The following is a 24,258-nucleotide window of genomic DNA, read 5'->3' on the forward strand; positions in this document are numbered from 1 at the left end:
ATGGAAACACAAAAGACCCCGAATAGCCAAAGCAATCTTGAGAATGAAAAACGGAGCTGGGGGAATCAGGCTCCCTGACTTCAGACTATACTACAAAGCTACAGTAATCAAGACAGTATGGTACTGGCACAAAAACAGAAAGATAGATCAATGGAACAGGATAGAAAGCCCAGAGATAAACCCACACACATATGGTCACCTTATCTTTGATAAAGGAGGCAGGAATGTACAGTGGAGAAAGGACAGCCTCTTCAATAAGTGGTGCTGGGAAAACTGGACAGGTACATGTAAAAGTATGAGATTAGAACACTCCCTAACACCATACACAAAAATAAGCTCAAAATGGATTAAAGACCTAAATGTAAGGCCAGAAACTATCAAACTCTTAGAGGAAAACATAAGCAAAACACTCTATGACATAAATCACAGGAAGATCCTTTTTGACCCACCTCCCAGAGAAATGGAAATAAAAACAAAAATAAACAAATGGGACCTAATGAAATTTAAAAGCTTTTACACAGCAAAGTAAACCATAAACAAGACCAAAAGACAACCCTCAGAATGGGAGAAAATATTTGCAAATGAAGCAACTGACAAAGGATTAATCTCCAAAATTTACAAGCAGCTCATGCAGTTCAATATCAAAAAAACAAACAACCCAAATTAAACATGGGCAGGAGACCTAAATAGACATTTCTCCAAAGATGTACAGAGTGCCAACGAACACATGAAAGAATGCTCAACATCATTAATCATTAGAGAAATGCAAATCAAAACTGCAGTGAGATATCATCTCACACCAGTCAAAATGGCCATCATCAAAAAATCTAGAAACAATAAATGCTGGAGAGGGTGTGGAGAAAAGGGAACACTCTTGCCCTGTTGGTGGGAATGTGAATTGGTACAGCCACTATGGAGAACAGTATGGAGGTTCCTTAAAAAACTACAAATAGAACTACCATATGACCCAGCAATCCCACTATGGGCATATACCCTGAGAAAACCATAATTCAAAAAGAGTCATGTACCAAAATGTTCATTGCAGCTCTATTTACAATAGCCAGGAGATGGAAGCAACCTAAGTGTCCATCATCGAATGAATGGATAAAGAAGATGTGGCACGTATATACAATGGAATATTACTCAGCCATAAAAAGAAACGAAATTGAGTTATTTGTAGTGAGGTGGATGGACCTAGAGTCTGTCATACAGAGTGAAGTAAGTCAGAAAGAGAAAGACAAATACCGTATGCTAACACATATATATGGAATCTAAGGGGAAAAAAATGTCATGAAGAACCTAGGGGCAAGATGGGAATAAAGACACAGACCACTAGAGAATAGACTTGAGGATATGGGGAGGGGGAAGGGTAAGCTGTGACAAAGCGAGAGAGTGGCATGGACATATATACACTACCAAACGTAAAATAGATAGCTAGTGGGAAGCAGCCGCATAGCACAGGGAGATCAGCTCGGTGCTTTGTAACCACCTAGAGGGGTGGGATATGGAGGGTGGGAGGGAGGGAGACTCAAGAGGGAAGAGATATGGGAACATATGTACATGTATAACTGATTCACTTTGTTATAAAGCAGAAACTAACACACCATTGTAAAGCAATTATACTCCAATAAAGATGTAAAAAAAAAAAAAGTAAATAAATAGTCATCTTTCTCCCGGCTCTTTAGTTCCAAAAAAAAAAAAGGAACATTAGATGGTTTGCTTAAAGCCTAGATTTTTAAATAATACACCACATAATCAGAAATCCATATATGTGGAGACTGCTTACATTTTTTTATTGATAACAATGTGGTGTAGCCCTACTTACATTAATACAAATATACTCTAAAACAATTTAATCAACTTAAAGGTAGTTATAGGCCTGATACTAGCCCTCTATCAATTTTTAACAGATCAATGAGAAAACTACCATTTAACAGACTGAATATTCCAGAGAGCTGCTTAATATGTGCTTTCAAGGTACATGCTGACTAGGAATAGCCAAAAATCAAAATTGGGGGGCTTCCCTGGTGGCGCAGTGGTTGAGAGTCCGCCTGCCGATGCAGGGGACGCAGGTTCGTGCCCCGGTCCGGGAAGATCCCACATGCCGCGGAGCGGCTGGGCCCGTGAGCCATGGCCGCTGAGCCTGCGCGTCCGGAGCCTGTGCTCCGCAACGGGAGAGGCCACAACAGTGAGAGGCCCGCGTACCGCAAAAAAAAAAAAAAAAAATCAAACTTGGTTTTACCTTGCTGATGACTCTTAGATTCAGTTTCATGAATTAGAATGGAATTCTCACAGGTGAACCCAAACAAACCCATATTCCGATTATATAAGTAGAAATTTTAGAACAGTTCTGGGTCCTGGGATTTTCAGAATTCTAAAAATGTTCTCTCTTGGGGGACTTCCCTGGTGGTCCAGTGGTTAAGAATCCGCCTTTCAATGCATGGGACGCAGGTTTGATCCCTGGCCTGGGAACTAAGATCCCACATGCCTCAGGGCAACTAAGCCTGTGAGCCGCAACTAAGATTTGACACAGCCAAATAAATTAAAAAATAAATAAAAATGTTCTCTCTCTCTGGTAGGTATAATTTGTGTTAAGCCCAAGTAACTCTTTTGGAAACTGAACCACCCTGGGAAGATACATCTGAGTGTATGAGTGACCTACACCTGTGTAACAAATCACCCCAAAACTTAACAGCTGAAAACAACAGTGTGTTTGGCCACCACTCCAAAAAACTACTTTGATAAGATCATGATTTTATTAAAATTAATGGATTAGAGATAGAGAAAATATGGTATTATATAGATTTTTTCAAAATTAAGTAAATACACATTCTAGAAAGCATCTATTAACCTAAATAAACTAAGTTGTTTAGCATAAAATCCCGTTCTTCCATTTTTCTGCAAGATCACTGTGGTTTCATAACCTCCTGGGATCGATTCACACGGAAGTTTGCTGTTTTATAAGTCTGTCTCCCGTTCTCAAATGAACACCTACTGGCTAGAAAAACAACAACGAACGTTTTTTATCCGGTGGGTCAGGAATCCGGGCACAGCTGGGTCCTTTGGCTCAGGATGTCCCGCAAGGCTGCTTCAGCATGTCGGCTGGGGCTGCAGTTACCTCCAGACTCGGGGGGAAGTTCCAAGCTCACCCGAACGACTGGTGGTAGGATTCCGCTCCTGCAGCCCGATCGACGGAGGGCCTCAGGTCCTCCCTGGCTGTGGGCCTGAGGCTTCAGTTTTCTGCCATGTGTGCTTCCCCGTGGGTCAGCTTACAATACGGCAATTGGCTTCCATCAATGTGAGCAAATGAGAGAAAAAGCGAGGGTGATTAAGAAGGAAGTCAGAATCCTTTAGTTACCTTACCTTGGAAGCGATACCTGAGTCACACTGGAGGGGACGGGATTATACCAGGAAGTGGGAGTCAGCGGAGGCCCTTAGAAGCTGCCCCCCACGCTGTGTGCGTTCCAAAGACAGCCTCAGAAAGGTACGTGGTAACTCCCTTCTTTATCACTCTCTGCGGAAGGAAAAGTGACTGACTACACATGGAAGAATCACCCGGTTGTTTTCCCAGCTGAATGAATGTCTGCAGTTAGGTGACCCTCAGCATCCAGTAGACAACAGTGAGGGGCTACTTCTGCCTCTTGATAACCAGTGGAGAGGCCTTGGTATCTTCCAGACAGTGCCTGATCACCCTTTCCCAGAGCCAAACACAGTTCAGACTGAGTCTAAGGAAGCTCGAAGCGGTTCTTACAGAAAGATTCGGGAATAGAACTGGTTTGGGGACTTAGAGCATTCTTTTTTTGTTCTAGCATGTATATGTATATGTATATATATATATATGTATACATATGACTGAATCACTTTTCTGTACAACTGAAACTAACACAACATTGTAAGTCAACTATACTTCAATTAAAAAAAAAACAAAACAGCCAGCCTTAGAGAATGAGACTGTAATTCACTAACTTTTAAATTGTTGTCATTGTTGTCACCTGATGTGAACTTTATATTTCCTGTGAATATAATCTCCCCAAAGTCCAGTCTCAGGAGTCTTACATTTTAGGTAGAAAAAAATATAAAAACCAAACTGAAAATTTTTCCAGAAAATACTTCAAAATAATGTGTTGTTTTGTATTCCTAATTATTCATTTATAGTTAAATATATTAAAGCACAGGTTCATTTCAATGTCAATAGCTATAAATCTAAAAATACCTTTCTTCTATTAGGTTGTTTACTATGTCATTGGCTGATCTAACAGAAAGGAATCTAGATGGACATTTCCCCAGTGTGGCCTTAGAAAACGGCAGGAGGTCTGCAAAATGCCAGAGCAGCCGCCCAGGTTTTCCCAGGAACAGCAACGATTCCGACAAGAGTGTTGATTACAGCAGATCTCAGTGTTCCTGCAGAAGTTCAAGTTCTCACTACGATTATTCAGAAGACTTTCTCTCTGAATGCTCAGAAACCGCGGCTAAAAATAATTATTTAGAGAAGCCTGTAGTGAAAGCAAAAAAGGAGAAGAAAAAGTATAATGTTTCTAAAATCTCCCAACCTAAAGGTAAGAAGCAAAACTTCCCAACCAAGACCAAATTTCTGGTTATAATGACATTATTATTTAATGCACTACTATCTGAAGTGGTCCATATTCAGTTTTATTGTTTTTCCAGATTGTAAATCATACACATTATAAGTGAATTTTTATAGAAGGAATGGGAAATAGAGAAATTAAGGATAATTACAAAATAACAGAAAGTTAGGCTTAAAACATAAAGCCTAGCCCTCTTGCGGTTTTTAGTTAACAGGTGGACTTGTTACAGAATACCACAGTACTTGGAATTCACTGGCCTCTTGCCTTTCATCTCAGCTGAAGAATCAAGGTTTCAATCACCAATGAAATGTAAATATCTGTCTCAGCACCCCAGGAAGATGGTCTTCACATCCGGTGAGGCATATTGGCAAAGATGCTCTTTAGAAACAAGGATGGTTCAAGAGGCTGTTAATAATGTCATTTCCCTGTGGATTTTAAAAGGACTCCATCAGCTCCTAGCTATCCGAATTGGGATTAGCTTTGCAACATCCTAGACCTCTTCACTCCCCGCCCCCTGCCCAGGCGGTTATTATTCCCAGACAGGCAATCCTAGGCTTATAAATATTCCCTATGTAGAAATAGCTGGAACTCTTTTTCCACTGTGACTATCAGAACTGCCCACTCAGTAGCTGGAAAATAATTAAGAGCCTACTCTAACTGGAGCACATGTAGTGTCACATTTACCCAGTACCTGCCTCCCATCCCCAGCCTGCCATGACCAGCTGTGCCTAGGACCCCCAGTGAAGATCTACAATCTTCAATTGCCCTTCTTCCCAGCTGTAGAGCAGGGATTCTTCGTCTAAGACCCACATCTGCAAACCCCAGGGAATCCTTTGCATTTTTGTGTGTATTTAATTGCATTTGTGAACTTTCTAGGGAGAAGGACCCATAGTTTTCATCCAGATTCTCGGAAGGTTAACAGCCCTTTCTCTGGAGAGGTGGAAGTCCCACACATCCTGGCAAGGCCCAGGGCAGAAGACTCTGCCATGGGAAGTCTGTTCGGGCATTTGTAGATATAATCACAACAGCACATACATCATGGACAGGCTCTACAGTCATACTCCCTCAGCCACATTTGAAATTTACGGAACTCTGAAAACCAAACGTTTTTTATATCTTTGGCACCAACACTGCTTTGGCAACAAAAACCTGATTTGAACTGACATGAGATTCATCTTTATTTATTTCACTTTGTGCAAAATATAATCATATAAATTTCACTACAAAAATATTCATTACAAAAACAAAGTGTGATGTCCCCAGCCCTACTGGGCGTACTTTGGAAAATACTATATATGCATCACGAAGAATAAACCCCCCAAAATTCAGAAACAGTTTGGCCCCAGGGGTTTATGACAAGAAATCCTCAAACGATATACTACATCTTACGTGGAGTCTGGGCTTTTGTGGGACTGCGTGAGAATGCAGTTAGCATTTATAAAACCATTTCTACAAGAAACGAACTGTATTTTGAGTTCTTAGCACCTTATAATTTGACTTTTAAAAACTGATTCCTCATTTATTTATTCCACAAATATTTATTGTGTCCTTTATGCAAGATACCTGTTCATAAATTGGGAGCAGCCTAAATGAACTGTCACTTCACAGGGGACTAGAACCTAAATTCCATGATCCGAGTGAGGGCTTGCTCTCCCTTGGGTACGCTTTCGTGTATAAATACTCTGAAATTATTTTAAGCAAATCTTGGCTGCATCATTAACCCAAATTATATGTCCCTGAGGATCCTCGTACTGGTGTATGATGACCTTAAAACACTCATTGTAACATCAAGCTTTGTCACAGAATGATAAAAGTGTCTCTTGGTTTATTCTTTTATTCTTTTGTTCTCTCCCAGCTCATGTTTTGCAAGTGTTTGCCAAAAAAATTTAATCAGCAAGTAATTGATGAATTAATGCTGGGTTAATGTAATTCTAAGCAAAAAGGCGTTACGTTTTAGCCAGTGCAGTCCATTCTCCAGTGAAGGTTCAATTTCTGTTCAGCTTTCTTATATATAAAAGTAGACCTCTGACCCTCAGGGGCTGGTAACACTGGATCAGGAACCACCACTACAGACCCAGAATTCACTCAAGAATAGTAACATCAGAGATTATTTTCAATTCCCATCTTAGAAAAGCAAATTTTATAGCAGAAAAACATTTCATAGAGAAAAATTATAGGGATAAAAAGAGGACTTCAGTATGATAGGATATTTGCTCTGGTCAGATATTGGAGATTTATTTAAATCAATGTAAATAGCGAACAATATATTCCTATAATTTGATTTTTCTTCCTTTTGTAGAAAAATGTACTTTCAGAATTCCTTCAATTATATATCCCTCCTTGATGTGTTTTGTCAACACAGTGCTAAACTATGTGATAGTCATTCCAAAACTGGTATACAGAAAACAGTTATTCTACTGCATTCAATTGCTCTGGACAGCTTTTGCCCTGTTGTCTTTAGTCGGGGGAAGGTGGAAGCCCTGCGGTGGGGTTGAGGGGATGCCCTCTCCAACACTAATGCCAGGGCTCTGGAGAACAGGAAAGGGAAAGGCCTGCCTTTGAACCTCTTCTTACCCTGGTCCTTGAAGGAAGTGAGCTACGTCTTTTAAGGTGACCTGGAAGACAGAGAGAACCTGGCAGAGGACAGAGCCAGCGCCAGCAGGGACGTGGCTCAGGCTAAGGACCAGAACCAGATTGAGGGTGTGGACGACTTCGCGAACAGAATGGGACCGAGAGACCAAAGAGGAAAGTGACCAGGAGACGGGGCTACGACGGGGCCAGGGAAAACGGGTGAAGAGACAGCATGGGTACAGCAGTGAGACAGGAGGACAATCGTGCTTTTAAAAGGAGGGGCAGGGGCTTCCCTGTTGGCGCAGTGGTTGAGAGTCCGCCTGCCGATGCAGGGGACAGGGGTGCGTGCCCCGGTCCGGGAAGATCCCACATGCCGCGGAGCGACTGGGCCCATGAGCCATGGCCGCTGAGCCTGCGCGTCCGGAGCCTGTGCTCCGCAACGGGAGAGGCCGCAGCAGTGAGAGGCCCGCGTACCGCACACACACACACAAAAAGGCGGGGCTGAGGATGAGGATATGCACCTGGGGAAATGGACGGGCTGGAGCCGGTGAAGAGGCGAGTGCGCGGCTGTCCTTAGGTCTATTCAAAAGAACACAGTTCACTCTTTGTAGTAGGAAGCATGCCTACTCTTAAGCAATGAGAAGAGTCCCTTTTTGGCTAACATGGACTTAAATGTACATGTTTTTGGTGAATTAAGTGTTTTAGCTTAGTGGTTTAACAATTAGTTATCTTAAGAATAGCTAAATCATTCAGCTAAATCTGCCTTATTGTGTGAAATGGGACAGAAATTGTAAGCTTTACCATTCTTACGTATAGGTTAGGATAATGAGATATAAATCTTTAAGGATTAAACCCTATTTCAAGTTTCCTAACCTTTATTATTATACAAGCATGCATGACATATATAGTATGGATTCATTCTACATCACTCCAATGCAAGTGAGATATTTACCTTCCTGAAGCAAAACAGTCTGGTTCATTCTCTCACACGCACCCACTAGGGTAGGTAAGACACTGAATCTCAGTTATGTTCGGGGAATGAAGGGCGTATGGGGGGGCCTTACACAGACAAGGACGTTTGGGGAAGGGTCTCTGGCCCTTCCATTTTCATCACGGCTGTGTTCCTTGTCCAGGCCCATGTGATCCTTAAAAGGCTGACACCTCCTGTTTTCGAAGCACCCAGGCCCTCGGTGCACATCTCGACCTGGGGCCTTGGCCAGTGCCCCATGCCCGTGGGGTTTAGTCCCCACTCATGCTGACTCTGCCCTCCCATCACTCGAGTCCAGCATGAGGTGGGGACACAAGCCTCCAGTGCCCACGGAACCCACCACCCCTCATCCCTCCAGGCTCAGGAGAATCTCTTTCTCCTCCACGGTCACACCACCCAAGAGCTGGAAGGCATTACAAGCTGGGGTCAAGTTCAATCATGCCGGACATGGTGTGGAGCCTGAGAGCCCTCAGCCACCCCTGTTTTCATCCAGCCTGATCCACACTGCCTGGGTCTAGAACTCCCCCAGCCAGTGCCCAAGGTATTAGAGTATCCGGCCTGATACAACCACAGACACCTCTTCTCTGGCCTTCTAGTAGGTGTCTTAAGAGTCTGACCTCTGCTTCCCAGTTTTCAGTGTGCTCAAAAGTCTATTCCAAGATACTCAAGTATTCAACCATAGCCCCTACTACATTGTTCCCAGTGGGAAAATAAAAACCTCTGGAGGCATAGTTGTAAAGACAGTCCATTGGTTATTGATTTGATACTGATCCTGTGATCATTGTGAAATCTGTGTGGTCTGTCATGCTCAAGATTCACATGCTTTATCCTCAGAAAGCATCTTCTGTTTCTGTTGACTCATTGTTTCCATCACAGGCAGAAATGCCTTTCCCACCACCTAGACCAAACATGCTAATAAGCCATGTCTCAGATGATGTGTCCACACTCGGCCAATAGCTTAGGGTTAGGACTCCAATGACACTGGCCACTAAGAGCTTTTCTCTCTCCACGATGAGGACAATATTTTTTTCAGATTCTAGAATCCAGTTTCAATCTCTTTCTTTCTCAGAGTATAGATATACTAATATGTGCACATGCACACACACATATAGTTACATACACAGATGCACATATGAATATCATACAGATGCACATACAATACATATGGGGCAGTGACAAAGGTACATAGACGTGAGTCTGTCTCACCACTTACCAGTTGTGTGCCCATTGATAAATGACATCACTCAGCACAGTTTTTTCATCTTTAAAATGGGATAATAATACAATGAGGTTACACATACATTTGACATACTCGAATTCGGTTACATAAGCTTCGTGTAATATCGTTTAGATGCTTTTTGTTCAAAATAGAATCCCAAATACAAACCATCTAACTGGTTAATTTAGTGCTCACTCAAAAGTAACAGAGGAAAAACTGGTTGTGTTGGGTTTATTGAGAGATGGAATCCTTATATGAATACTCTAAGCAGTTTAATGGCTTTTTAAGGTTCTTTTTAAATATATGAGATCATCACATATATAACATTAGGCTCTAATGTTACACTGTGATTGCCTTGTAACGTTTTGTTGGAAGAATTACGTCAGATAATCTACATAAAGCATTTAATTCAATGCTTCACATATGGTAAACCCTTAGTAAATGTTATCGAGTATTATGATTTTCAGTATACCTTTTATGATAGAAATAAGTACAGGTTTTAGAGTCAGAGAAGACCTGGTTTTCAGTTCATTTTATGTCACTTTGTGGTTATGTAACCTTTGAAAAATGACTTATAATCTCCAGCTCTAAAATAGACTACTACTGACGTTAAAGGATTGTATTAAATGAGATACCTAAACATAAAGTACCCAGCCTAAAGCATGGGTGTTCATTCAGTGTTAGTTCCTTCCCCTTCTAGTTGGCATGTGTGTATGTATATGTGTGAGGGCAGGGGGCGGGGGGCATTACACACGCCTGTATATTTACATATCTACATATCTATATACACATTACTAGTAACAAACTGGATTATCTGCTTACACAGGCCAGAAGGAGATCGCGGTGGAGAAAAAGCACAACTGGAATGCACCATTTTTAAATTCTCAGATCAATGTGGCTGCCCAGAGACGAGATGCCATAACTCACCGCATACTCTCAGCAAGGCTTCATAAAATTAAAGAACTGAAAAATGAATTAGCCGATCTACACCGCAAGCTGGAGGCCACCGTCGCAGAAAACCAATTTCTGAAACAACTCCAGCTTAAGCACTTGAAAGCTATAGGAAAATATGAGAATTCACAAAATAATCTACCTCAAATTGTGGTTAAACATCAGAACGAAGTAAAAACTTTAAGGCAGCTACTCAGGAAATCCCAGGGAAAGGAAAGAGCCGTGTCTGGGAAACTTAGAGAAACAGACAGCGAGCTGTTGAAGACTAAAGATGCCTTGCAGGCACTGCAGAAACTTTCTGAAGACAAACATCTTGCAGAGAGGGATGAGCTTACTCAAAGATTGTCTGTTCTTACAACAAAAATGGAGGGGAATGACAGACAAATACAGGTCTGTATTTCAGAGGTCTAGAAACGTTAAGTTTCCAAAGTTAATAGAGAGAGGGTGCACATTCATCATATATGCCTGTGGGATGAAGCACTACCAGCTGCTGTGCTGAGCAAGAGCACACGGATGGTGGTGTCTGATGGGGGGGGGGGGAAGGGGAAGGGGAAGGGGAGGGGCACAGGAGAGAGAGAAACAGCTCCTTCTGTTGTGCACTGAGCGAGAGGTCCTGTGGCTATGTTACCCAACCTAACTCGGGTCCGCTCGCCCGTGCACAGTAAAGCCAATCTACTGACACTGGGCTGCAGTGAAGGAAGGTGTTTACTGCAGAGCACCAAGCAAGGAGTCCAGGCAGCTAGTGCTCAAAAGGCCCAAACTCCCTGATGGCTTTCAGGGAAAGGTTTTTAAAGACAGGGTGAGGGAGGGGGGATGTGGGCTGTGTGATCACCTCGTGGACATTCTTCTGATTGGTTGGTGGTGAGGTAATCGGGAGTCAGTATCATCAGCCTTCTGGTTCCAACCCGACTGCAGTCTCCATGCTGGTGGGCAGCATGCAGTTAACTTCTTCTACCTGATAGGGTTTCAGTATCTACAGAACAGCTCACAGGACATGGCTCAGAATATTAACTGTAGGCCCTGAGGAGGGACTAAAGTTCCTTTACTTTGTTTAATGGCTAAACTGTTATTACTTTGTCTTTCTTGACTATTTTCCTTTCTTTCTTCATTTTCTCATTTCTCTGATTAAATTTACTCTTTGGAACTCAGGAAAGGCCTAAGAGGATAAAGCTTTTCTACAGACCAGAGGCAGGTGGAGGACACTGCAGGGGGTGGGGTGAGGGGTTCTGTCCTGGGAAGGCCCTGTGCGGTTCTGCTTAGCTACGGCTGGGCTCATTTATCTGGAAATGACCATTCTCTCAGGCAGTCCAGCTGCTGAGGTCAAGGGAGTTTGTTCACATGCTGAAGGGGGTTGTGCTGTGCTGTGTTGTGGGAAACCTCTCCTAGAAAGCAAGCCTCTACTCCAAACTGCCTTCTTAAAAGGCTACTTCCCTAAACCCTGAGTGCATCTCCTCGCCAGCCCCCTCCTTGTTCTGTCCCTCATCAGTCTGTCGAGACATTTCTAATGTCCTAGAAATAGAAAATTTCCCCAGGTAATATTCCTGGGGACAGATAGGGAAAGGGAATTTAAATAATTTTAGAAATGAATAGATAGATAATCCTCAAGGGTACATGGTGGTCAAAAGCCTGGGGATTACATTACAAGGGATGATTTGGGAGAACACTCTGATCATATTGAGAATTCTGCCTATTTTACATTAGGTAGTTTCGGTCTCTATGGACATAAACACAAATGGAAGTGATTTACTGTTTAATTCCCTAAAGGTGAGAGACAAGTATTTTCAATGATCTTGAAATAATAATAAGATATCAAGTTCATTTCAGCCACTGTTTTTTCTGTTATTTCTTTTTTGGTGAAACCCTCCTCTATTTTCAAAGAGAATTTTTTCACATAAAATGGATATGGAAGCTACAGGAAATAATGAGCCACCTCATTTTTCATTCATGTAAATAGTGTACCAAACTTCTAAAGTTTGGCCTTTCGGGTAGGATTGGATCCATCTTAGCATCTGTCTGTCATGTGAAAGTAAATGTATTTGTATCTCATCTACATATTTTTTACACAAACGTGTTCAAGTAGCTCATGTTTTTAAACTACAACCAAAACCAAAAAGAATTTGAGAACTAATTAGCTATTTTCTTATCGGAGGCACTTGGTTGTATGAGAAATTTCATTTGGTTGTAGGGCATTTGGTGGGAGAAAAAGTTTGTGGGCCAAAACATGTCGGTATTTTTTTTAATGTTAATATGTTAGGAAATGGGATTTTTAGCGATTATTTCGCCCTATTAGCTTACCATATTTTCCACTTTAATGAGAAAGTATTAATGTCGTAACGAGGGAAACCACACTTTATGGAAAAGAAGGAAAGAAAAGGCCTTTTGGCCAAGTTCCTGTCAAAGACCCGCGCAAACAGTTCTCCAGTAAAACAGTTCTCATTCCACAGAGAAGGCAAATATGCAACAGTGAGTCCTTCGTATTTATAGATGGTTACTGTGCTAAGTCAGTCGTTTCATTGGCTTATAATTCATCCACGTGGTGTGGCTCTGTGAGACCCCATCGTAACTTCCCGTCTCAGTTATCTGAGAATCACAGTCCGAGCGTGATGATCTGCACTGACGCTGGTCAACCCTTTGGCAAGAGAGATTTGAAAGGTTTTCACGGAGTGCACCATGCTAAGTTAGTGGTATACTTCATTTCAACAGAACTGCTTAGGTTTAGTTGTAAAGTATAACGTTGATTTTACTTATTGATTTTTCAGGATCTGTTCCAAAAATTTTTTTACCAAATTCCAGAGTGTAAAAAAACATTAGGCTGGAAACATGATATTTATTCCCTAGAGTTGGGATCTGGAATTTTTTGGCTTTTTGTGTGTGTGGTAATATTTAGTTCTAATATGTGTCCTCTAGACAAGCCATCCACTAAAATTGTATTAAAATTTTGCACTTTTCATAAATGTAATTAGTTCCATTAGAGTCGAATTATTTTATAATACTACACTGGTTCCAGAGAGTTGAAATATATACTATTTTCAGAGCTTGGAGAAACAACTGAGGCTGAACAATAAAGCCTTTACTCGGCAGTTGGCCTTTGAGAACCAGAAGACCTTAGCAGCTCAAGCAGCTACAAAGACTCTGCAAATGGAAATAAAACACCTTCAACAAAAACTTAAGGTACTTCTTTTAAAGCAAAATGTAACAAAATTTGTGAAATGCTGCTTCCCAAACTATCAGAGCTATTTATGCCTAATATATCTTTGAATTACTTAACTTCAAGTATAGCTTTCTCAAATTAACTTTTTTCCCTACAACCATATGAAGAGAGGATCTGAAATTATGAGAATCAGTTAACAGCCTGGTGAATATGTAATTAGAAAAATTAAAACTCTTGTCTATTCATTCACAAGACTTATTATCATTTTTATCTCATCACATGAAGTAATATTGTACTTTGTTAACATTTTAGTGGAACCCAAAATAAGTTTTTCTATTTAAAAAATTCACTTATAACATTAAAATATTTAGAGTAATTTTTGTAGCCCATAAATTCATTTTTTCATTTTTTGTATTGAAGTATAGTTGATTTATAATATTGTGTCAGTTTCGGGTGTACAGCAAAGTGATGCAGTTATATTTTTTTCAGGTTATTTTCTGTTATCGTTTATTACAAGATATTGAATATTGTTCTCTGTGTTGTACAATAAATCCTTGTTGCTTATCTACTTTATATATACATAAATCATTTTAAGGCCTCACTTGCAAATATGCTTACAAAACTGTCTTTTAAAATGTGCCCTCACTTGGAGAGTATTATGCTAAGTGAAAAGTCAGACAGAGAAAGACAAATACTCTATGACATCACTTATTTGTGGAATCTAAAAAATACAACAAACTAGTGAATATAACAAAAAAGAAGCAGACTCACAGATAGAACAAACTAGTGGTTACCAGGGGGGAGAGGGAAGGGGGAGGGGCAATATAGGGGTAGAGGAGTAAGAGGTTCAAATTATTAGGTATAAAATAAGCTACAAGGATGTATTGTACAACACAGGGAATATAGCCAATATTTTATAATAACTATAAATGGAGTTTAACCCTTAAAAATTGTGAATCACTATACCGTACACCTGTAACATATAATATTGTACAGCAACTATACTTCAATTTTTTAAAAATCTGCCCTAAAAGTGAGAATTAAAAATATTTTCTTTGGGGAGTTCCCTGGCGGTCCAGTGGTTAAGACTCAGTACTTTCACTGCCGGGGCCCAGGTTCCATCCCTGGTTGGGGAACTAAGATGCCACAAGCTGTGCAGTGCAGCCAAAAGAAAAAAAAAAAAAAATTAAAAAAATTTACTTTTCAGACTTTTGTTCTTTCTGCCTTCAAGATTTCTAAAATGTGCAACAAGTTGGAAAAGCTAGATAAAATACTTAAGAAATATAGGTCGTTCAAGCCTCAGTTAGTAAATCTTAAGCATGATTCTTTAAGACAAGAATCTTTAGCTTTTATGTCAAATAGGAAATACAGGTTTCCCAGGAGCCTTGAGAGCACTCAGAGACAGGGAAGAAAGTTGGATGTAAACTCTCCCTTTGTAAAGCAGGGGAAAGAGTTCTGTTTCATTCTTCTCTGGAGCCTCAGGAAACTTCAGAGAGAAGAATATGCCAGAAAATGGGCGTGGCTACAGGAACTACCTTAGAAGTCTAACAGAAGAGGCTTCAAGATCCACTGGTCAAAGCAAACACACACACATATGGAGACACAATCAGGGAATTTTAAAATAAAGTTTGTGCTTTCATATGCAGCCATGTGCACATATATACTATACAGTCATTAAAAAACAATTTTGACAGGAGAAAAGCTTAATAATTAATGAAATGCTTAATGAAAAGAAAGATACAAAATTCTATATTCAGTAACATCCAAATTTATTTTAAAAAGAAAAGTAAATATACGCAATGGATTTCTGTGCATCTGTAAAATGGCATGAGGGTTCTTTATGTTGTAATATGGAGTAATCGCCAGGATATATTGATAAGTGAAAAAAGGAAGGCAGAGGGAAGTGTGTAGTATGCCATCACGTAAGGAAAGGAGACAATACAAATATATCGACAAAGTTGCTTCTAGTTTGAAAAAAGCATAGTAGGATAATAGTGGAAATGGGGAAAAAATAGAGTAGAAGGGACAGCTATAGAACCTAGATTTCCTTGAATATCTTTTTGGTAGATTTGACTTTGGAAATATGTAAATATTTTGTGTAATTATGAAGCAGAATGAAATGTAAAAAAAAAATCAAAAAACGTTCCCTAAAAATCCAGAGTAAAATGAAAAAAAAAAAGAGCCCACTGTGTATTCCAGTGTAGGCATAATGTCACAGAGAGACACCATTCCAAGAGACTTAAAACACGTCAATTTCACTGCATATGCCTAGTGAAATACACTCTTGATGACAGAGTTGGTACGGTTATTTTGAGACTGTTGTATGTATCTTATGGGATAAAGCACATAATGAACTATGTTGGTGTCACTGAGAACTGGGATTTGGGAGATGGAAGAAAGAAAATACAGAAGTAGGATAAGGTCAAATAAAAATCCTGTAGTCTTGATTGTGAACTGAAGTGAAGGTATGATTTTATGATACATTTTTATCTTTAAAAATAAATACATATTTCCTAATGTGACCCACTCACTAACAATGAATACCCCTAATGACATACTATCATCTTCAAAATCCATAACCCACTAAAAAGAACTAAGGCACCTTAAAAAAATTCTAGGTCTGGAGCATGAACTATACTACGTGAGCCTGGGACATATAGAGAAGCAAGGAAACTACAAAGAACCATTAGGGTAATGTCAAAGAGATTCAGGAGCCAAAGATGGTTCTTACTGGCCAAAGATGGGGCAATTTAGGATCAGTAAAGATAACTGTGTGGATTGAAACTTAGCAAATATACAGAAATCAGAAAGTTCATAAGGATATTTACAAAACAAAACACCTCAGTGATTACTCAGTCACCTTTAGGGGATGCTAGGGAACCAGCACACTGTTTCAAAAACTGGTAAATAAAGGAAAAGAAACAATTACTTTTACCTTTCCTATACTCAGAGTAACCAAATAACTTGTGAGAAGGGAAGACCTTCCTTGTAAAGGCCTTTCCATCAATAATGAAGGAATGAAAGGATGAGAATATCACTATTTTGGAACTTCTAATGAAATAGTGGATCTGAGCAATGATCGCCACAAAGGGAAACCATCCGATGCTATGCACTTCCTGACAGACGTACACACCTCCACCTAAGGAGTACTATTGCCAGAAAAAAACATACCTAGATATGATTAAATATTTAGCTCTAACAACCAATTTAAGAGAAATATGGTAGCAGGGGAACATGATAAGCAATGCCTCAGGGATGCGATCAGCAACATCAGACTGTGGCAAACTCTACAGCACAAACTACCCTGTTTCCACAACAAATAAATATCAATGTGAAACAAATAAAAGAGATGAGGGTGGGAACTTATAGAATAAAAGAGACTGTGAGGAAAAACTCAACAACCAAAAAACAAATAACCCAATTCAAAAATGGGGCTTCCCTGGTGGCTCAGTGGTTAAGAATTCACCTGCCAATGCAGGGGACATGGGTTCGAGCCCTGGTTCGGGAAGATCCCACATGCCGCAGAGCAGCTAAGCCCATGTGCCACAACTACTGAGCCTGCGCTCTAGAGCCCGCGAGCCACAACTACTGAAGCCCACGTGCCTAGAGCCCGCACTCCGCAACAAGAGAAGCCACCGCGGTGAGAAGCCCGCGCACCACAACGAAGAGTAGCCTCCGCTTGCTGCAACTAGAGAAAGCCCGTGCGCAGCAACGAAGACCCAATGCAGCCAAAAATTAATTAATTAATTAATTTAAAAAATATATATTGTCCACTCACAATGGTTTGTTACTCTGTTAAAAAGCTAGTGTTTTTGTTTTTTTTTTTTAAAGCTAGTGCTTTTTGATGTCGGGAATGATATATAATGATATGGCCCATTTCTGTTTCTGCTGGAACCTATAGATTTTATCCAAAGAACACTGAGCTCACTTTAAATTGTTTTTTTACAAGAAATCAAGGTTGATAAAAGCAAACAATTATAGAAATATTGGTATTGTGGTTCTCTTTAGGAGAAGGGTCGAGAGCTGGAAATTAGAAACATCTATACTAACCAGATACTTAGAAATTTACGTGACAAAGAAGATTATCCAAAAGGTAAAGTATGTTTTAATTATTTTTGCTCGAAATCTATTTTGAAGTATCTAGTCAGATTTTCTAACTTATATCACCAAGATAACAGACATTTTAAAAACTCGTTTTTGTTAAGCATTGAGACACATTTTGTGATTCTAGAATAACAAAACTGTGACACGGTTGAAACAGCTAGAAGAGAATAGAGAGGCTTTCCCGTGTTCCCATCCTCCACTCAGTCTTTTATGTCCCTACTCGGGTGAATGAGACGGTAACTTTCAACGTGATGCAAAACGTCTGCCAAATACTGGACTTTCTAGGTAGATCTGTTAGCCACTGTGTGGATTCTTAAGGTTAACTTTATTTAGGTACAGTTTACCCCAATACGATGCACCCGTTTTAAGCGTGCAATTCCATGGGTTTTGACAAGTGCTTATACCCATGCAACCACCACCTCCCTCAAGATTTAGAACACCCACCCATCTCCTCAGGAGGTGCCCCCTCATGCCCCTGGCAGTCAGGGGTCCCCCAGCCCCAGCCCAAGACAACCTCGGATTTCCTCGGTCACAATAGCTCAGTTTGCCTGTTGTAGAATTTCATGAGTGGGATTGTACAGCAGGTCCTCTTTGCTGTCTGGCTTCTCTTGGCCAGCATGTTTTTGAGACGCATCTGTGCTGTGCTACTATCACTAGTTTGTACCTTTTTATTGCTGAGTAGTATCTTTTCCTTCAAGACAAGATGTACTTATTCCCTCCCCCTCAAGATCTCCCAGCGTAAGATTCTGCTCAGAAGAGGCACAATAGGAACACTTGCCTCTCATTTTGCTACAAGTAACTATGTGTTTACTTTTCAAGGCAACAACCTCAGATTTCCTTGCCTGCCTTTGTTTGCTTTTGGTTTATAATCCAGAACAACAGCCAGCAGAGAAGATGATAAAATCAAACGTGGGGTCATTTAAATGGGATAACACTTCAAGGAAAGTGACTACTAGGTTTGGCGTTCATGCACTTTAGCGTGGGCAATCCAACCATCGACAACCAAGAGCTCTGACACAGGAGACACGATGGCGCACACTCTCTGCACAGCTACGGTTCTGAATCCCTTCTGCCAGCAGGGACAGCCGTGTCCTCCAATGGCAATGCCGACCCATCCTAACGCCTGCTTCTTTGGTACTTTACCACTGTGATCGCCATAACCTCTGGGGCCCAAAATAAGACAAAACAGGCGAGATGCTAGGGCAAAAAGTGAAACTGGCAAATGTTATACATTTACTGAAAATCTTTAGAAAACATCTACTATACTTTGTTTTATAATTACATTACAAACTTCAGTTGTTATTTTACATTTAAAATCAGTATTGCTTCCAAATGTAAAATATGTTTCTTACATATAATACACCTGTTCTGTAGTTTCTTCAACCAAGTCAGTACAAGCAGAAAGGAAAAGTGTTTCACTTACAAGTATGCGACACCAGGAAACCCAAATATCGGAAGATGTTCCATCTTTGACAACTAAGGTACAGCAAATTTGAATTCTTGCAGTGTCTAATTAAACATATCTTTACAAAAATAAGCTTTACTCACTTGTTCTATACAAAAAGTATTTGTATTCATTAAATAAAACACAATTTAAAATTACCTCTACTGCCAAAAATATGTTTTTGCCACTTTTCTAAATTATAGGGTAAAAAGACAAGAGGAAACATTGGTCATAAAGAAAAATCGATTGAAATAATCCATGCAAGTTCTCACTGTATCAGTAAACTACCAAACCAAGAGGATTCCAAGAGAAAATATGAAGGTAATTTTAACAACTTTCAAAAGTCTCCTTTGCTTTTTTTTTTTGGCTGTGTTGGGTCTTCATTGCTGCATGCGGGCTTTTCTCTAGCTGCGGCAAGCGGGTTGCTCTTCGTTGCAGTGCGCTGTCTTCTCATAGCAGTGGCGTCTCTTGTTGCGGAGCACGGGGTCTAGGCGCAGGGGCTTCAGTAGTTGTGGCTTGTGGGCTTAGTTGCTCCACGGCATGTGGGATCTTCCTGGACCAGGGCTCGAACCCGTGTCCCCTGCGTTGGCAGGCAGATTCCTAACCACTGCGCCACCAGGGAAGCCCCTCTCCTTTACTCTTACTTTATTTTTTTTAACTTGTGAATTACTCAGTGTGTGTATAAAAGTATATATAAAACATATATATTCAATTTAAAGAACTGTTATAAAACGAACTCCACTACCTGCTTAAGACGTGGAATATTACTGTCCCTTGGGGACACCCTGCGGGCCCTTCATAACCATAACCCTCCCGCCGCCCACCACAAACAACCACGATCTTCCATTTTATGCCAGCTTTTCCGCACAACTCCCGATCCCATGTGTATTCTTAGACAACATGTTCAGTTTTAAAAAACTGAGTCTCAATCTCAAACCCAGCTGAGTAAAGGGCAGCACTGCCCCTAAAGAAGATTCCACAGCAGGCAGGCTGGCCGCAGCTTCCCTGAAGGCACCGGGGCCCAGCCAGGGCCAACGTCATGCCGGGTCCTGGGAGCTGGGGACCCATCGGAGACAGGCAGCAGCAGGGCTGCTCTGCACATGGGGTGTGGGGAGAGGCCCCGTGTGCTGGACCCCCGAGAGAGAGCAGAGGGCTCTGTGTGGTGAAATGAGGGTCCTCAGCCCACCCAGGCTGCAGGCACCATAGTGAGGGCGACAGCTTGGCCAGGCCCCGCGTGGTCAGGTCAGACCAAGGACACTGGAGGCTGGGGGGTTAGCGGGGCAGGGGCTTGGTGGTGCAAGCCCTTAATGCTTAAGCCCTTGCCTTGGTGCCCTCTGCGGTCCTGGGGCCTCCCTTCACCCTTCCTGCTGGTTCCTGTCACCCCTTCGCCACCAGATCTCTTTCCTACCCTGTGTCCTTCCCTTTCCTGGTAAACGCCATCATGTCCTACGAGTACAACCTCTACTGGCTTCTTGAGAACACTTGCGTGGAAGGCAAATCTGTGTGCATTTCCTCTGGAGATGTCATGTTTCTACTTAGACTTGATTAATAATTGACTGGAAAGAAAATTCTAGGCTGGAGATCATCTTCCCTCAGAACGTTGATGACACTGCCCCATTGTTTCCATGTTAAGTTATTGCTAAAGGGACATCTGGGCGACACCCCACCGGGCTGGGCAAGCACAACCTCCCTGGAAAGAGCAGCCGCGGGAACAGCCCCCGAGGGGCCCAGGGCCGTGCCGGGAGGGGCCACCTTTTAGCAGTGAGGCCAGACTGGCTTTAGAACGAGGTTTAAATAACACCGAGGGTGGGCAGAACCCCTGGAAAGCCACTGGCTCCCATGCGGTTCCTTCTGTGGTCACTGGTCAGTTTACATTTTCCACCTATTTTTTAGTCCATTTTCGTAATTTTTTTTTAAATAAACTTATTTATTTTTGGCTGCATTGGGTCTTCATTGCTGCACGCGGGCTTTCTCTAGTTGCGGCGGGTGGGGGCTACTCATTGTTGTGGTGCGCGGGCTTCTCATTGCCGTGGCAGAGCACCGGCTCTCGGTGCACCGGCTTCAGTAGTTGTGGCTCATGGGCTCTAGGTGCGCGGGCTCAGTAGTTGTGGCGCACGGGCTTAGTTGCTCCGCGGCATGTGGGATCTTCCCGGACCAGGGCTCGAACCCGTGTCCCCTGCATTGGCAGGTGGATTCTTAACCACTGCGCCACCAGGGAAGCCCCATTTTGGTAATTCTTACTGTCCTAGAAAGTTTCCTCATTCACTTGACAAATATTTTCTGCGCATATGCTGTGTCAGGCACTGCTCCGGGCCCTGGGGACAAGATGCCCCGCCCTCGGAGCCTGTGCCCTTGGAGAAGACCTGTGGGGCTGCGAGAGGGCGGTGGGTGCTGGAAAGAAGGTCCCCACCGAGAAGGGGACAGGGAAGGGGCTGAGGGTGAGCTGACGGCAGCTCAGGAGACTAGAAGGAAGTGATCCACGTGGAACCCCGAGAAGAGATGGTCCCACGGACGCTGGGCCCAGAGGAGGGGTCGCACGGGGGCGAGGAAGTAGGAGGTGGTGTGTCGGAGGGGGCGGTGGGCAGGGCGCTTCGGCCACGATGAGGACCGTGGAGCCGGGAAGGAGCTGGTGCGGAGGAGGGACCAGACCCGCTACTGGGCGGCAGCGGGGAGGCCAGGCGGGGCTGGGGAGATCGTGGAAAATAAGTACTTTCCCCCATGTTCTCAAATGTTAACATTCTCATCAGGTATCATAGGGCATAATATTAACAGCTATTTAGAGTTAATTGTACGTTTGACTGGCTTCCAGGCTCAGCATTAATTCTTTTTTTTTAAATCTACTTTTTTTTAACTTTTTATTTTATATTGGAGTACACCATTCTTGAAACATACTTCTTTCTCCTGCTAGTATTATTTTCATTCTCCTAGAGTATAAGTGAATAATTTTATTCCAGAATGTAGTCACATGAGGAAACGTTCCAACTCTTTGCACACCCGATATTGTCCCCATCCTCCCTCACAAACGATGGCCTCACTGAGCGGTTCGCCGTTAGCGATGCTGTTTGCTCAGAACCCGCGAGGGTCTGGTCCTCTGAGGAGGGGAGAGCTGCACACAGGGCTTCCTCGGTGCCTGGGGAAGGATCTGCAGAGGAAGGGACATCTTTCCATACAACAGTATTCTGCGATCATCTCCTCCTGGCAGTGCATGCTCACCTCCTCATTCAGTAACTCATTTTCCACAATCCCACGCGCTCTAATTCTTTTAACCAGGAATCCTTGAACAGATGTTCAGGATGTTTCACTCTTACTAAACCAGGCTACAGGACTTCCCTGGTGGTGCAGTGGTTAAGAATCTGCCTGCCAATGCGGGGGACACGGGTTTGAGCCCTGGTCCAGGAAGATCCCACATGCTGTGGAGCAACTAAGCCGGTGTGCCACCACTACTGAGCCTGCGCTCTAGAGCCTGCGAGCCACAACTACTGAGCCTGTGTGCTGCAACTACTGAAGCCCGCATGCCTAGAACCCATGCTCCACAACAAGAAAAGCCACCGCAGTGAGAAGCCCGCGCACCCCAACAAAGAGTAGCCCACACTCGCCACAACTAGAGAAAGCCCATGCGCAGCAACAAAGACCCAATGCAGTCAAAAATTAAATAAATAAATTTATTGGGGGAAAAAAAAACACAAACAGGCTGCAGTGAACATCCTTAGACGCATCTTTGTGTATCTTTGTAGGGTTTGGTTCTACGAGTGAAGTTGTTGGGTCTAAGAGCATGTTCCCTTAAAGTTTTGATAGATACTACCAACCTGCCATCCAAACTGCACACCAGCTTACAAAGCCACCAATGGGGAACCAAAGTTCCAATGTCCCCATATTCTGGCCAACTCTGGAAATTATCTGCCAATTGGATGAGTAAAAAATATTCTCTTGTTTTAACGGGCACTACTTCTAGCTGGTGGTGTTGAACACCTATTAATAACATATTGGCAAAGTTTATGAATATCATTTTCTTTTGGTTTCATAATTCTCATTTATCTGGTATGTTCTAGGAAAGTATAACATTTCAAGCTTGTTAATACCACCTTTCCCTGTATTTGCTTTCCTTTTTGTCATTGTAACGTGCTTGTCAGTAGGTGTAAATAACTGTGTTCAACATGCCATCTTGAAATAGAAATCCATTCATTTTAAACGTCAGTAAATTAACTATTTTTCTACTACAGATTTATCAAAGGAAGAGGAACATATAGAAGAAGCACAGCCATCTCTAGAGAATATTGGACAACAGAGAGAGAGAACAGAAGATCAAGAAAAGAAAACCACTTTAGTAAAAGAAGAACAGGAACTACCACCAGAAAGAATTCAAGTAATCCATCCCGAAGGGGAAAGTGGTCAGGAAGACGATACAGTAAATGAAAAGTCTAAAAGAAGTCCAGAAATAAGTGAAATGGGTGAAATGCCAGATAAAAATCCTGCTCCAAATATCAAAATACCCTTCAGACAAAGAAAGCATTATTCATTCACAGAAGCGATCGAAAACTTGCATCATGGGCTTCCTGCCTCCAGCGGGCTGGCCAATGCAGGCAGCACGAGGTGCACTCATAGCACAGGCAAGCACCACAGCCACAGGGGAGAAGTGAGGCTGGAGCACCCTACTGTCACCTATGAACCCTCTTTTGGTACATCTTCCAGAACAAAAGCAAATGACACAGCTTTCAGAGAGAAGAAAAGCAGTCTAATGGAAGAACTCTTTGGATCAGGCTGTGTCTTAAAACAGAACCAAACAAGCACTGCTGTCATGAAGGGGCCTGAGGAGACTTTGCAGAGTAAGAAGATGCACCACCTACCCGCTAGTCAGGCCTCTGCCAGCAATGCTTTCGGAGACTCTAAAGTAACTGTGGTAAGTTCTATTAAGTCATCTTCACCTACAGAAGGAAAGAGAAAAATAATTATTTAAATATATTCCAATATCCTAATCCACTCTGGTTTGATATTCTGGTCTTATGTGCCTTTAATCTCGTAGTTTTAATGTGTGTGTGTGTGTGTGTGTGTGTGTGTGTGTGTTTTCAGTACTTAAATTGACTTTGAATAATTAAGGCTTTGTTTTATTGCTAATCTAATTTTTAGAAGTTCATTGTATATTAGCCAATGACAACAAACACAAAATTACATCTTTTTTCTTCTACAACTGACACATGTCCATTATCTTTTGGAAGACTGATTTACTACATGGCTTCAATATACTAT

General features: G+C 41.9%; 1 protein-coding gene across 1 annotated transcript in view; it reads left to right on the top strand.

Moving 5' to 3' along the window:
- Positions 1 to 23,968, top strand: part of LCA5L (lebercilin LCA5 like) — a 39,691-nt gene extending 15,723 nt beyond the window's left edge. The window contains exons 3-9 of the mRNA XM_060297788.1: positions 4,228 to 4,556; positions 10,191 to 10,705; positions 13,349 to 13,486; positions 17,475 to 17,559; positions 18,945 to 19,051; positions 19,218 to 19,335; positions 23,235 to 23,968. Of these exons, the coding sequence (XP_060153771.1) occupies positions 4,238 to 4,556; positions 10,191 to 10,705; positions 13,349 to 13,486; positions 17,475 to 17,559; positions 18,945 to 19,051; positions 19,218 to 19,335; positions 23,235 to 23,968 (2,016 nt within the window). The 5' untranslated portion in view covers positions 4,228 to 4,237. The remainder of the gene's footprint in view (positions 1 to 4,227; positions 4,557 to 10,190; positions 10,706 to 13,348; positions 13,487 to 17,474; positions 17,560 to 18,944; positions 19,052 to 19,217; positions 19,336 to 23,234) is intronic.
- The last annotated feature ends 290 nt before the right edge of the window (positions 23,969 to 24,258 follow it).

This window comes from Globicephala melas, chromosome 4, assembly GCF_963455315.2.
Source record: "Globicephala melas chromosome 4, mGloMel1.2, whole genome shotgun sequence".
NCBI classification, from domain to species: domain Eukaryota; kingdom Metazoa; phylum Chordata; class Mammalia; order Artiodactyla; family Delphinidae; genus Globicephala; species Globicephala melas.